This window comes from Crocodylus porosus, unplaced genomic scaffold (assembly GCF_001723895.1).
Source record: "Crocodylus porosus isolate Cpor-Errol unplaced genomic scaffold, CroPor_comp1, whole genome shotgun sequence".
Classification (NCBI taxonomy): Eukaryota; Metazoa; Chordata; order Crocodylia; family Crocodylidae; genus Crocodylus; species Crocodylus porosus.
Window position 1 is genome coordinate 185,755 of NW_017728899.1, and position 15,716 is coordinate 201,470.

The window sequence follows — 15,716 nt, forward strand, 5'->3', positions numbered from 1 at the left end:
TTTCCAATCTTCCTACCTGTACAGATTTTGGTTTTTATCCCTTATCTTATAGCCATGTTCACACCTGTGCTTGCATGGCCGATGTCTAATATGTTGGGGGGTTTTTTAAATCGCTCTAAGCGGTCTGTTGTATTCAGGAATATCTTACAACAATGAGGTACATAAGTTTTATTAAAATAACTCACAACGTACAATTATGTTTATTTAGGGTTTTTTCCTTCATCTGCAATTCATTGCTTTGTAATTCCATGTTTCACCTGCTTATTCTATCTCTGTCCTGTTCTTTGTTTTGCATACTTGAATAATGTTACCAGTCTTTAATGTCTTCTCTTGGAAAATACTGGAAGTCTCTCAATGTTTCCAGCTTTTTTTTTTGGTTGCTTGACTTTCAGTTCCTTATCTCTTGAAAGGGGTGTTTGGAAAAGCTCAGTTTGTTTCAGAGTGTTGATGCAGGATGCAACTTTGTATTAATTACAGATCTTGACACTTCAGAATTCATTCCCTTTTCCAGAGCATTACAGTGCTAACATAGCTAGTCTCGTGAATTTTGGCATTTCCACTCTTGGAGCTTAGGACTCTTCTGTGAATTGTTTTCCATAATAAAAACAAGCCATTTATTTCTTTTCTGTATTTCTTCTTTCCTTTAGAGACATGAATGACCTGTGCTGGCATAGTAATGCCATTGTGGAACGCATAGGCTGGAACCAAGTTAAAACGTCATCTGGCAACATCTATTTATTAGAAGGAAAACTAAATTGCAATTCATTGCGGACAGAAGGTAAGGAAGCAACTTAGAAACTGTGCACAAGAGAGAAATGCAGAGAAATGCAAATAAAAGCTTAGCTTACTTTGAAGGTGAACTGCAAACTAAATGATTATATTAACTTCAGCAGTACATGGTATCCCACCCCTGTCCTGCCAATTGGGCTCAGTTGGACATTCCAAACATATTGTAAAACACTGAAAAATTTACTTTTGCCATCAGCTTTTTAGATCGTTTTGTGATCCATCCTTATTGGCATCTGCTCCACTGATGTTAACAATTGTGATGTAATCTTGCTGGAGCATGGAGCTGGCCAATGGGTATGTCCTTTTCTTTTTCTTTAATATTGCTGGTTTGCAAGATTTTCTTCTTATGACTTGGGCCAGTCATTTCTGGTGACATATCACAAGTATTAAATGACCCTGGGACCCGTCATTAAAATAAAGTGTATGTTCTGCTAAAAGCAGTCCAGGTTTCTTTATTTGCAGTTCACCTTTTTAAGTAGTTAATTGCTAGCAAAATATTATGAAACATGAGCTTGAAAACCAAGATTTTATTATAGAGCCATCAGCTTTTCATGAGTTTACCTTTTTTAAACATACATTGTTAAGCCAATGGAAATATGTGATCAATCCTGCAAAATTTGGTAGTTTTGAAATATCTGGAAGAAGTTATGGCAAATGTGCCTTTTTGTCCTTGCGTAAAAACATGAAGAAACTGCAAAGATCTGGTCTTGATTGTGATGAAAATTGATATTCAAGAAAAGAATGTCTGTTTTCAAGTTTATCCGGCACTTATAGCTAGTAACAGATCTATTTGGGCAACACTTAAGAACTAGGCTTATTGTGAGACAAGATGGCATTCTGTCCCAAACTTTTCACCGAGTTCTGAATACTAGATCCAGAGTTAAACTAAACTAGCTACACAGGTCTGAGCTTTAAATTAAGCTTACTCTTTTGTCAATTTTGGTGTCCAGCAGTGAGTATTCCAAGTAATGTCTTGTCAGTTATTGAATTCAAGTCAGTCACTGAAATTAGTGGCTACAGGTCTACCTTGCGTCTGTCTTGGAGACAGCAGCGGGAGAAATATGGTAAGATACTGCTTTTTATGTGACGTGCACTGTACTACACTTCATGAAAACCTGTTGCTAAAACATTCAGTGTTCAGATGCCTTTTTATTTTACTGCCTTAAAAAAAATAAAAAGACTTTGTTAGCTTTTACGTAGTTATTTTCCAACTCTACACTTCTTTCAGAGATTGTGTTTATTAGGCCTGTGCAAATAGGGAAGTATTCAATTCAGACTTGGATTCAGCTGATTCGGAGGACAGTGATTCGATCTGGAGATTTGGATCACTGTCCCAAATGGATTCAGCTGAATCGGCTTTGGAAGATTTGGCACTGACTTGGTGATTTGGATTGGCTGGGGAGAGGCCCAGCCTCTCGGCACTTTAAAAAGAGAGGGCGGGGGGAAAAAAAGTCCTGCACTCACTGGCTCTGGCAGTGGCCACCGGGGCCTCTGAGGGCTTGTGGCAGAGCCCCTCCACACAGTGGCGGACAACAAGGATTGCCCTCCTTGCCCACCTGGCACTGTCCCGCAGGTACAGCATGTCTCAGCAGGGCCCTGCACACTGTCTGGGAGCTGGGGCTGAGTGGTGCCGGGCTCCAGCTCCCAGACCGCGTGCAGCGCCCTGCTGAGCCACACCGCACCAGCACCATGGGGTCGGTGCCAAACAGTGGGGGGCTAAATCCCTGCTGCACCCCACTGCCCCGCGCTGCATTGTGGGGCTCTGCCTAGACCCCTCAGGCCTCGATGGCTGTTGCCAGAGTCAGCGAGTGCAGGGCTCTCTTTTTTTACAGTGCTGGGAGGCTGGGCTGTGCGGGGGATGAGCCTGGGGGCTTCTCCCACAGCTCCTTCAGCTGTGCCTGCCTCTGCCCTGATGGTCCTGCTGCTGCTTACCCAGCTGGTGCAGGGAGGGTGGCACGTGATGCAGGCGAAGCTTGCTCCAAGCAGCAGAAGGGCATAGCCCCCAGCTTGTCCCAACCCCATGCCCCTTCCCAACCCCAACTGACTTACCAGCTGCAGGCTGCCTGTTTTAGTCTGGCTGAATCTTCGAAGCGGCCAAATCTTTTTCCAAAGCTTTTCTGAATCAATTCAAAGCTTTTAATTGGTCTCACGATTCAATTCAGATTTGGTCCCCAAATTGGGCCAAATCTCCAAATTGAATCGACTACCGGAGCTTCACACAGCCCCAGTGTTTGTTAGAGCAGTGGTCAGCAACCTGTCCAAGCCATGGGTCAGAACAAGCCTGCTCCAGTCCAGGCAGGCTGGGGGACTTTGGCAGCACATCAGTGGTGGAGACTGATGTCCCTGCTACTGCTGGAGCCAGGCAGTGGAGAGCTGCACCCATGCTCCCTCAGTTGAAGCACAGGTGCTGCCCAGCCTTGGCGCTGGTGCAGACTTGGGCAAAGCCTCCTGTTGCCGTGATTCCGCTCATCCCTGCCCCAGTTCTACGGCTGGGTTTGACTTGCAGGTGTATGTCACCAGCCCCTGTCTTAAAGGGTCAGTGGGTCACTCACGGTATTTCTGTAGGCAGAGCTTACTGCGCACAGCACGGGCTCCTTAAGTATGCGAATATCCTGCTCCCCCTTAGCCCACTGAACTGCATTTTTACCTTGGAAGGGAAAGAAGTGGAAAGTACGGTACTAGCCCTTGTTATACTACAATGCTATGCACCATCCATTGGTAACGGTACTGCTTTGTTTGTTTCAAACAGGAATTCCATACCAGTTTGCCAAGAAGTTCTCACTTGGATTTCCTCTCAAATGGAAAGTATATGTTGAGGAATTACTTGAGGAACTAAGGAGGTAATTTGTTTGGGGGGCTGTTGTTGTTGTGCTGATTTAATATTGTACAGTGAGTTCATGCTTTTAAGAATTGTGCCTGAATACATTTGAAGTTCAGTAAAGATAAGTATGCAAAAAGCATGCCAGCAGCATTTTAAAAGTAAGGTGATTTATTTAAAGATAGATCTACCAGACCTTTCTGTCATCCTCCTAAACTGAAGAAGCCAACCCCCACAAACCATGCAAGTGTTTTAAAAGTTTTTAGGAAACTTCTTAAGGTTTCTGGGAAACGAAGGGTGGCACATAACAAACTAAGGTAGCCGAGTTTGGGATGAAGATCCCAGATAAATTCTAGTCGCCAAATTATTAGAGGGAAGAAGTTTTGTCTGCCCTGGAAGGATGGCTGTTTTGTACTGGTGTGTCTGTTCGACTGTGGAGTTGCAAACCAGCATATGAACTGCCCCGGAGTAAAGGAAGCTGCACACTGCCCTGGCTTATGTACAGTGCATCTAGGGTGAACATGGCTGCACTCTTAGCTGTACCGAGGGTGGGGACATGGCAGGGAGAAATGCACAAGCACCTTGCCTGTTAATTCACTGTCTGAATGTTGTAGGCATACTTCAGGTACAACTGACCAATACTAAACTATTACAGACTTCAATTATTTAGCCAGTTTTTCCCTATGTAAACTTTGAATAACTAGGAAAAGACAAGAAGCAAAAGGTACTGGTGAAGATGAGAATAAAGTATCTGACTCAGTTGAAATGGATGACTTGGAAGTTACAAAAGATGAACCGGGTGATGTAGAGGAGCCTAGGACTAAAAACGCCACTTATGAAGTAGCATCGAAGAGCGATGAAAACAGTTGAGTAATTTTTACTCCTTTTTTCTTGTCCAAACTGACAAGGTATTTAACCATTTGAGTTAAGTAACTCATCAGATTTCTTGGGGGGTTTTTAGAGTGCCTATGCTGGTTATTTTTCAATTGTGATGAGCTACTTTGTGGAAGACATTGCTTGTTCATGAGAATTGCTTGGGAGTTGGCCACTGTGACACCCTGCAAATAAGCCATCCCAGGTGGATGTCTGTCTGGCCACCACTTTGAGAAACCTTCTGTCATCGGGACTTTGCAGCTTCCCTGGGCAGCTTGTTTTTACTTGCCTCTTGTCTTTCACAGTTCAGGGGTGGGGGTTTCTGATACTTTGGTCTAAATCTGCTTTGCTGCAGATGAACCTATTTGCCTTATGTTCTACTTGTGGCGCAGAAAAACAGTGTTTCTCTATCTTCTTTATGGCAGCCTTTCAGGTACTTGAAAGCTACTATCATGTCTCCCGATCCATCTCCTTTTACTTCAAACTAAGCATTCCTAGTTCCTTCTCTTTCCTGATAGAGCTTGCATTCCAACCCCTGAGCTCTATTGCTCACCTCTGGATCCTCTCCTTCCTCAACATCCTTCAGGAAATGCAGTGTTGCAAACCAGCCACTGCATGCCAGCGGAGGCCTACCTAGCACCAGGTAGAGTGATAGCATTGCCTTTTGTGCCTAGCATGCAATGCTTCTCTGTACAATCCAGAATTGCATGTGCTCTTTTTGATATCACATTGCTGACTTGTGAGATCCACCATAGCCCCACATTCTTCTTGTCAAGGCTACTGCCAGTCTAGTTATCCCCCCACTCATATTTGTACCTTTCTGCAGCACCATCTCTTTGCCTTTTAAATTTCACTTTATTGCCTGTAGTCTGGTTCTCCAATTTAAGGTCCATTTTGAATTTTAATTCAATCTTCTAAAATGTTTCCAACACCTTCCACTTCTCATGTTGGTATATTCTCTGTCCATCACTAACAAACGTGGTAAATCACACGGACCCCAAGAAAATTCATGTGAGGCCTCCTGCAAGTCTAACATTGGTTAGTCTCTGCTTGCAGTTGTCCAACTGCTTTCATGTCCATCCACTGGTAACTTGAGCTGTGTTTCTCTAGCTCCCCCAAAAGAATGGCATGCAGCACTGGCTCACACTTTACTAACCTGGCCACTGAACCAGTAAGCCTTACTGAAGGAGAAAATCATTTGGTTTGACATGCTTCATTATTAATAAATCGGTGTTTGCTGCTAGTGATCTCCTCCTCCTTCCAGATGTTTATACATTGACTTTTTAAATTTGTGCTAGTAAGTTCCCAGGCACTGAGTTGGGGTCACCAGTCTCTGCTTCTCTGGGTACGCCTCCTCCTTTGTTTTAAAATGGGAATGATGTTACTCTCCTCCAGCCCTTTGGGATTTTGCTTTCCATCCACGAGTTTGTAGACACTTGACAGTGGCCCTGATTGTTCTTCAACTATTGCTTCAGTTCCTGAGGGTGACTTCCAAGTTCCGCTAACTTAAATTCCTTCAGATTTGTCAAATGCTTCCTGATGTACTCTTTACTTGAGATATGGGTCCCCTTTCTTTGTTTTTATATTAATTTTGCTAGTTGTCTGGTTGTTTTTTGTGAAGACTGCGACAAGAGATTTGTTCTCTTTTAGCAGTATTAAGGCAATCAGGACTCTGTGCCAATGTGGCTACAACCTGGATAACTTTAGCAGTATTAGTAGCTCTTGTTCTTTGTTGAGCAGGTGACTCGCATATTCCATGATATTTTTTTTTTAATCTAATGTGTGTGTGTGTGTATATATATTACAATAATTAACAGTATAAATGAAAGCACCATCCATTCTTTTGGGAGTGGGGAGGAAATATATTTGGAATAAGCTAGTCTGTATTTGGCCTCCAAGAGATAAACAGTCTACGTGCATACTTAGTATCATTTTATGTGCATGATGCTGCATTGCAAGTCCTTTATTATTTATTTATTTATTTATTTATTTTCCTTGTTGGCATATAAATCTAGTCCACACAGATTTGGTTTCAGTTCCTCTGGATTGTGGCCATTGTACCTTTTCTATTTAAATATTTCCTCAATCTCCCTTAAGGCCAGCCTTGTCTTACAGGTGTAGTTTTGTATTTGCTTGTGTTTGAAATCAAAGGTTGTGCGCAAAGGTTGTTGGTGACCTCTTCCATCTATACAGTTGGTCCAATAAAAGAGTTGTTAGACAAGTTTCCAGGTGCAAAGTGAACAGTCATGGCATTTCAGGTTTGCTGTTGAAGCTAGGGAATGTCAATGTTTTTTATTTTGGTACCTCTATTTTGCCTCTTAATACAAGCTGATCGTCCTAGCCTAAGAGCATGGCTATCATAATTGCTCTCCTTCCCAGTTTTAATACTTCATGCAGTACTTCCCCAGGTTCAGTATGCAGCAATATCTTCTTTGTCAAGAGCTTTCCCTCTTATATGAACCACCATTCCTCCTCTTCTTTTTGGTGTCATCTGCACACTTACGCTCTCACAATGTTTCCCTGCAGTTGATTGGATATCTATGGGTAGGTTCAGACCTTCTCCATTTCTTTGTATCCTTCCACTTACAAAAATTCATACAGGAGGGAAGAGTATTACCAATTAACCTCTGAGTCAGGTTAAAACATTCAAGACTTCACGGTATCAACTTGGTTGCTAGGGGGGAAAGTATTATAATACCCTGATGAGAATCTTTGACCTAAGCATTTTTTAAAATGGGGCTAGTGGTTTAAGTGCTATTTTTTCATGCAAATCAGCTTAAAAGGCAGTGTTTTGAACTTTTATTCGTCGGTCTCTGCCTCTACCATTCCTTGTTTTTTAAAAAAAAAGAAATGCAGTTATTTATATTGTGTTTTTTATTTCCTGCTGAAGACAGGCTTGTTTGGGTTGTTTTTTTTTTCATAGCTATGACACCTGGAAGCACTTCTGTGCAAGGAGACTCGCATGGAAGTTTCAGCCGTAGCGGCCGGCGCCTTAAACCACCATTGCATTACTGGTGTGGAGAACGAGAGGTTATTGATCGGACGCTAAATGTGACTATAGAAGGAGGTGGAACAAACTACTTGCTGGTAGGACTCTCATATGTGCTGTTACTTGAAGGCTGTTTTATGATCATCTAAACGAAATCAAAGATTGATCTCTTTAATACAGAACTCTTTTGTACTGTGGGTTACTTCAAGAGACCAATTTTGGATAAAAATATTTCTGTGGTTAAGGCCTTGCCTCAAATTCATTTCCATGCTGTGCCACACTTCCTGTATTACAGGGATGTCAAACTCTGAACTGGTCCAGGGGATGGATCCAAAGCCTGGGGGTGTCATTTGGCCCGCAGGACTGAACTTGGCAGTGGGATGAGTGTTGGCTGCTGCAGCTCTGGGACCCATGGCATTTTAATGCTCTTGTCACCCAATTTGTAGCCCTATGCTCTGGATCCAGCCCCAGGACTCTTCACAGACATAATTAGCAATATTAATCTGACTTCAAGTAGAAGGCAGGGTAGATTTTTGTACCCTATAAACTAACCAAAGTAGGTTTGTGTGTGGCTGTGTACCACAAGTTTTTCTGGTGGGACAAGCAGAGGCAACATGAATTGCTGTTCTCGGAGCTGCAGCAATTAACACTGCCAACATTCAAGGCCCTGTGGGGAGTATCTGACATGATGACGCAGCTTCATGAGCCAGATGTTTTGGCACCTCCACTGATTTACAGTGGTACGGCATATACAGCATCTTTTACATGTGCTCCAGGGGCAGGGATCCTTTCATTAGAGCAGCTCTCAGGAGCCACTCTAACTAAAGCTCCTTCAGCATCTCATGTATTCAGCATCCTGCACTTCAAAATGGTGGTGGGGGTGCTTTTAACTAAAGCTTGTTGAATGAGCTTTAGTTAAAGTATCCCCACTGGCATTTTGCAGCATGGGCACACTAAATACCTGAGATGCAAAGGCTACTGGAGTGTGCTAATTAGCATAGTCCAGTAGACTTGATTGAGTCTGCTCTGATTCACTGTAATTACAGCACGTCGGAGCAGGCGTCCCACATGTCTACAGGTACCCTTAGGGTCAGATTTTCTTTTTACCAAAAAAAAATAATAATAATAATTTTTTTTAAAGGACAGTTGGGTCTTAAAACTCAGTACTTTTTGTCCTGTTCCAACTATAAGGGAGGAATAAATGCACTTCCTTTTCTTAGTGTCAACAGGAGAACAAATAAGTCAAACTGGAGTTTGCTCCCACATTATGCTGTCAAAAGCATCCTCAAAATGCTGATTCAACATCTTCCCTTGCACCTGCAGGGTTGATTTTTAAATTTAAAAATAACATTAGGATCAAATTAAGGGAAGAAGCTCTTGTCTGTGCAGTGGGCCTCCCATTTGTTTAATCTGTGCTGTTTATTTCTTCTCTTTGTGTATGGATTTGCAAAAGTATCGGGATAAAATAGGTGCGTCTACACATGCATTAATGTGCTTTTTCTAATGCGCACAAAATTTAGTACCTCCAGAATGCGCATTTATTTAGTGCCTCATTAGGCTAATGTGCAGTAGCAACTGCGCATGCTTTTTTTAGATGACGTTAAATGCACAGCAGCCTATTCTACTGCGCATTAGTGTATTAGCAGTTTTTTACACACCACTTCAATGCGCAGTAGAATAGGCTACTGAGCATTAAAGCAAATACATAGACATGCCCTTAGTTCTTTAGCTTTAGTTGGTTTTAAAAAAGCATCATGCAACTTAAAGAAGACTGGGTTTTAGCTGCCTTACTAGATACTTTTGTAGTAGTTTCATACAACAACAAAAATAGTGTTTTTCCCTTTTTTTTTCCTTTTTTTGTAATTGTATGAAACTACTAAGAAAGTGTCTCCCAAACTGATGTCCACATCACCACTAGTAAGGCAGCTAAAATCCAGTCTTTAAGTTTAATGAAAGGGAGATTTGTAATCTTAGCAAATTTATTTATATAAAAATGAATGTTTTGCTCTCATCATGTGGTCCCACACTTGACTCGCGATTTATGCTCCACAGTTGTCATTCTGCTACAATTTGGTGACATGTTATGTTAACAACTTCTTTTTTTTTAAATCCCCCAACCCTAAGAGAACAGTCCAGAAGAACTTATGGTTGCTCAGTACTTGTTTCAATACATTTACAAGTATAATCTCTAGCAGAAGTGTATATTTATTGTCTTATTTTTCAAGGACTATAGTGAAGTATCCCGAGAGAGAACCATTTCCAGGTCTCTGAAGAAGAACAGGAAAGATGCAAGAAAGACTGATGAAGGAAAAACTAAAAGCCAAAAAATGGGTAAGGGCACGAGGTTCAGTGAACTATCATTTCAAGCTGAGGGAGGAAGTTGATCTAAGAAGGTGGATCAGTTACAAAACTGAGCAGTGTTGTATATCGATGTTGAAAATGTTTAAGCTATCTTGACCAGTGACTTTTGTATAACTCATAATTAAAGCAACAACTTATCCAATTTTAAACCTAAAGTGAACTGCAGAAAGTAAGCTGACTGCATAAATAGAGGACAAGGTATATCAGCTCATCAAACTTCTTAAAGCTTTATTATAAGGCATTTTGGGGAATAAGGCACTAAACTCCAAGCTAATTTGAAAAGAAAGCAGGTAAAAATCCTTTCGAGTAACAGAAACATATAGAAGATCCAGTCATGCAACAAGGAAAATGTTTTTTGCTTTGCACCAAAGTAAATACAAGTGCGAGGGGGCTGGACTCGATGATCTGGGGTCCGTTCCAGCCCCTAACATCTATGAAACTTGTGGCTGAATAGCATATATAGATTCAAATTCAGCATTTCCTGTTGACTAGCTTGTGTTTTTGTATCTGTGCAGCATTTACATGTTGAAACCTTCAAGGTTCTTGTAGTTCTTATTCTAACTCCTTCTGTAGTCTGAGCTGGGTGCATCCAACTTGCGTAAGTCTCTTTTGCATGAAGAGCCCTGTCTGTTGCGGGGCCTGCTTGCGCTGCTCATTTTAGTAGAAGGGTTTTTGCACCACATAAATCAAAAACTAACTTATACCCACATGCATAAAATGTGAAGTGGAGCTAGTGGCTCTTTTCCCTACCCCCTTGCATCTCAGCATACAAAAGTGCCCTGTCTAGCAGACTGCTACCTTGCGTGTATAAATATAGCCTTTGTTTCCCTCGTGGCTTTGAGAAGACTGGGCTCCCTAACATTGCCTTGATAAGCAGGACTATATGCAAGAGGGCAGAATGACACTTCTGTTGTACCCTCACGAAGTAGAATCTGTGACAGGGACAGGGAGCCAGGAAACTTTGCCAGGGTTGCTAGGAATTTAAACTAGTCTTCCTGCCTGGTATGAGTTGGGCTCACAGCCTCTGAACACTGTGGTGGGGGAAAGGAGTCCTAAGCGCACTGGAAGAGGTTCCCCAATAAGGTAACTCCCATCTGCCTGTGCCGTGCCTTTCTTTTGCACGGAGGGGGCAGTACAGAATGGGAGTTAGTGTAACGTTAGTGCAACTCTAATTCCCACTGGTTTTGGGGTGGCTTCTGTATGTCTGCAGAGAAGCAGGCTGCTCAAACATTCGCTGCTTAGCCCAGCACGATCAGATGAACAAACATCAGGAACTCCATTCTCATATTGTCTTGATAGACAAGCTCTTGTGACGTTGCCTGCTAGGGAGCTCTCTACTTAGTTTCCCTCTGCTTCCGTTTATGTGAGGGGAAGGGGGCATCTACCTCTTTAACAACTGTGTGTGGGGTTAGATGTAGCCAGTGCTGGAAGTTGCAGTTGGTGTACACACAGCACGAGAAGGACTTGTCTTGGTATACATGAAAGTATAACAAACGTGTATAACTTCTTTTTTTCCCTTAGGAAAAGACAGCGAGAGGAAGGCAGATTCCCAAAAAGAAGCTGCGTCTAGTGATAAGAAAGGCCACAGCCGCCTTATTTCAAATCTGGATGGAACTGACTCTGCAGTTGACCTTAAGAAAATTAAGGCAAAGACTGTTGTGATGTTGACTCCCTTGAATGGTAAGAAGTTAGACGATTTAAGATATAATTTCAGGACTTCAGGAAAACCAACAGAGAGGAAGGGGATGACATTTGAAAAGAATACCAGAAATCACAGAACAAATCCAAACCAAGCTCTACAGACTTGCAGGTATCCTCTTAGATCAACGAAACAACGCCTCCGAGAACAGTCTGCTGAAGAACCCTCAGGTGACAGTGAGGATGAATCCAGTGAAGATACCTCAGTGTCTATCAAAAGAAAAGTGAAACCTGTTTTGGAAAGAGAATCTCACAATTATAAATCTTCCTCTGACTTAAGAAGTTCACATAATGAAACGAAGAAATCATCTTCTGAGCAAATAGTAGTAAAAGGTTCTGCAGCTAGTTCTTCCCACAATGGTCAGCAAACGTTTGATCTGTCTGAAGAAAGTGGATCCTGTTCTAAGTCACTCGGCAGGCACGTGCCCGCTGCTGGGTCTGGCAGTGCCCCTCTGCACGTGAGGTCAAAAAGAGCTCTAGGAAAGGGAAAAAGAATTCCTGTGTATGTGTCTGAATCAGAAACGGAAGAAAGCAATGAAGAATTTTATATAAAAGAGAAGAAAAGAAAAGCATCTGCCAAAAAAACTGATAGTAAGGTTTCCAGTGGTGCAAAGCCTTCCCCAGTGAAGTTAAAGGAACTTAGCAAAGGAAAGGTACTGAATTCTTTGGGCCCTTTTCCAGGTATAACTGAAGACTGGACTGAAAAGGAATTACAGAAGCTAAGGAGGCAAGTAATTATGATCTGTAATGCTGGATTTGTGGGCAATGTAACTGCATTGAGTGTTTCAATTTACCCTACCATCACTGTGGTTGATGTAGTCAGCGGAGAGTCAGATGTGCTAGCTTGAGTAAATATTAAATGTTATTTTAATATTTATTTTTTCTTGCATTCTGTTCTCTCGTAGATTTGACTTTTTTAGTCTTTTACCTGACGCAAATTAAATGGTGAATTTGGGTGCAAAGGATGTTATTATGGAGAAATACCCAAAGTAGAGAAGAAAATGCTACTAGTTTAAAAATTAACAAAATTGAAATTGGGTCAGTTTTTCATGGGGAGGCCTCCTAAAGGAGCCGCAAAAAAGAAAACCTGTTATGGAAGAAACCCAAAATAAGATCTTTGAGGAAACGGTTGACTGTAGGGTGGTTACTTTCAAAAATGCGATACACTTTCACAAAAGAAATGATTGAAAAGGTTAGGATGGTTTAGCTTAGGATGGAGGCAAGCAAGCTGGCACAAAAGAGAGGTGTACACACAAATAAGTGGGCTGAGCAAGTGAGCTCTCTTGGGATATTCAACCACAATAAAAGGAAGGAACACTGTTTTTACATTCTGCATGCTGACTGGTAGTACTCATTGCCACCACACATTAATTAAACCACCAGCTGACCCAGGTTGGGCATTTCTGTGAGTAAGCACGGTGATGAACTGGAGCTACTTTAGGTCAAATGTCAAAGGAATCCAGATTTCTATGCGTGGCACAAAATGACTTTCTCCCTGAGTTTGGTGAGGGATTACTCTGCATTCCTTTTAACCCAAGAATCTCTTTAAATAAGTGGATTCAATCTGGCAGTTCAGAGTTTTTTTGTTTTTTTTAATTGTTTTAACACCCCAACCCCCACCCCCCCACTGTTGAACATTTTACTTCAATCTCAAGATTATCACATCTTTTATACCGTTTGCAGTGCGGTTGGTTCTTTTCCAAAACATAGAAAGGGCTTTTGGTTGGATGTAGCAATGACTCTCGGTACTCGATCCGCTGAAGAATGCCAGCAGAAATATATGGAAGAGCATCAGATGAAGAGTTCCAAGACGCGTGTCGGAAAGACGACTGCTTCAGGAAAAAAAGAAGAAAAAGGTACTGGCCTTCCTGCTGAATCATTTTTCTGGCTTTCAGCCCTTTTGGGGTTTTTTGTTTTGTTTTTAATCCATCCTGTGTGAATGGATTTAAACAGTGGTGATATTGCAGTGGAGTATTTTACTCAAAACTCCATTCAAAAATCATGATCAGGGTTGCAATATCAAGGACTTTTTTTTCTTTTTTCTTTTTTTTTTTTTTTATAAGTCAGGATGGTCCTGTGTATTATCTATGTTCAACCCCCACATAAGTGTGCATTAGGGCAGCACTTTTTTATTTATTATTTTTTGTATGTGTTCATTTGTGGACCCCTAAAAATGTCAAATGGAGGTGTGGGCCCCTTTGAATTTTAAGTGTGCGTATTCACATACCCTTGATTGATCACAGTCAGCTTTCATGCACCCCTTAGACAGCCTGCAGATCCCCATGGAACCACAGGTTGAAAACCACTGCATTAGGGTACAGTCTATCGTGATGGCATACTGTTTTTGCCCCTTGGCATTGTTCTAGGAGGGATTGTACGGCAGCTGTCCTTAGGCCTCTTCCTTATTAGTTGTAGAAGATGAAGAGTGTTTTGCAGCCAGGTATGACCCTTTAGATCCCCCACATGAACTGCCGCCACCTGATGATAGCAGTACGTTGGCATCCTGTAAGACAAGTGATGGAAGGGAAGAGAATCTGTTTCCATTGGGTTTCAGTGATGATTGTTACTAAAGCTGGCAGGGTGAGACTTGGTGTCCACACCAGGCTGTGGAGGGGACTGTACACTAGGCACAAACCTGTACCTCTTTCCCCCAATAATTTGAGCCCATCCACTCCAATATCCCATGTCCCAGTCCTGCCACTTCCCAGGCTTCTCATCTAATCTCCAGTTCTTCACTTTCCCAGCTCCTGTATCCCGATCTGTGCCAACCTTCACTTGGGGTGTACATCCCCAGGCTCCTCTGTCCCTTCTGCCCTTCAGTCATAGCTTTCCCTTCCATGTTACCTGGCTGTAGGAAAGGGCTGGTGAAGGCACAGAAAAGGCAAGTTCCTATGCCCACACTTCATTGCCCACCCCGCTCCTGACCTTAACCAAGAGCAGCTGTTACAAAGGATGTCCAGGTTCATTCCTATACCCATGTTCATTCCTATCCCATCATACAAAATTTAATTCCAGAACTATGATTCGAATCTGGCCTCTTAGTAAGACCCTGCCTGTGTTTTAAACATGTAAACATGGTCTGCTTAAAAGTACTTGATATGTATTGGCATGTAATTTTAGGCAAAAGACATGATAAACCATGAGCAAACATATTAGTAGTAAAACTGGAAAAAGCATCCTCTATTTTCAGTGCAACTAATCCTTTGGGGCCTGTCCTTGGTTATCTAATTCTTTTGTGGAATTTGTCAGGGAAATAGCAGCTTGACTGACTTAATTCTGTCAGGGTTGATTTCATATGTGGAAGCAAAGATGTCGCTCCTAAAATAGAACATGAAAATGTTTGGCTGACTTACCTTTGTAACAGTAGTAAGAATCCACGGGCCCACACTCTGACTGCTGCCTCTAAATAAATGTCATGTGTGCTGGTAGATGAACAAAAGAAGCAGCCAGTAATGGTAACGGCTAAAGCGGGAACTCTTAAAAGGAAGCAACAGATGAGAGACTTCCTGGATCAGCTGCCAAAAGACAACCATGATGATATTTTCACTACATCACCCTTTCAGAATAGAAGACTAGAGGTAAATCTGCTTTCAAAGGAACTGAATGCTGTATTTTAAGAAATCTGCCTTCTGGCAGGAGTCGGAGCACATTACAAACAGAGCAGCGGGAATATATTGATGGTGACATCGCTGTCCAGTTCTCATTGCTTTATGTGCATCAAGATCTTGAAAAGTTTGTATGTGCCCTCTCTCAAAGATAAAATCTCCTTCAGTTTTGGGTCTGCTGAGTGGAGCCTTGTGTGGTTTTGCTGGAAGATTTGAATGCGGACCGGGACTCTTGATACAGACTGGGAGATTTTACGCAGAGGTGGAAAATATAACAAATATGTTTTCTCCCTGAGTTTTTTTTACCCTGCATTTGGATTAAATAGATGTTAGCAATCCAGAGGCCTTGTTTGCAGTAGCAAATAAACTGTTCGTTGGTTCTGCTCTTGCCTACACGTGGAACAAAGCAACGTTCAGTTTGCCAGAAAAAATTCTGGTTCACTGTGGCCCAAACTTTATGTAATCCCATTTCCATGTTGATATTTTGAAGTTGTAAACGTTTAATTCTCTGCTTTCCCATTGTCTTCCAAGACCTGAATTTCTAATATAAAATAACAAGCACATCACCCTTTTTGTCCCCCCC

The 15,716-nt window shown here is 42.0% G+C and overlaps 1 protein-coding gene across 1 annotated transcript in view; it reads left to right on the forward strand.

The window, feature by feature from the left end:
- MIS18BP1 (MIS18 binding protein 1) overlaps positions 1–15,716 on the forward strand; it is a 26,517-nt gene that overhangs the window by 7,022 nt on the left and 3,779 nt on the right. Inside the window, exons 5-12 of the mRNA XM_019556594.1 lie at positions 648–778; positions 3,539–3,629; positions 4,312–4,472; positions 7,404–7,567; positions 9,695–9,800; positions 11,352–12,255; positions 13,212–13,384; positions 14,958–15,106. Coding sequence (XP_019412139.1) covers positions 648–778; positions 3,539–3,629; positions 4,312–4,472; positions 7,404–7,567; positions 9,695–9,800; positions 11,352–12,255; positions 13,212–13,384; positions 14,958–15,106 — 1,879 coding nt within the window. The remainder of the gene's footprint in view (positions 1–647; positions 779–3,538; positions 3,630–4,311; positions 4,473–7,403; positions 7,568–9,694; positions 9,801–11,351; positions 12,256–13,211; positions 13,385–14,957; positions 15,107–15,716) is intronic.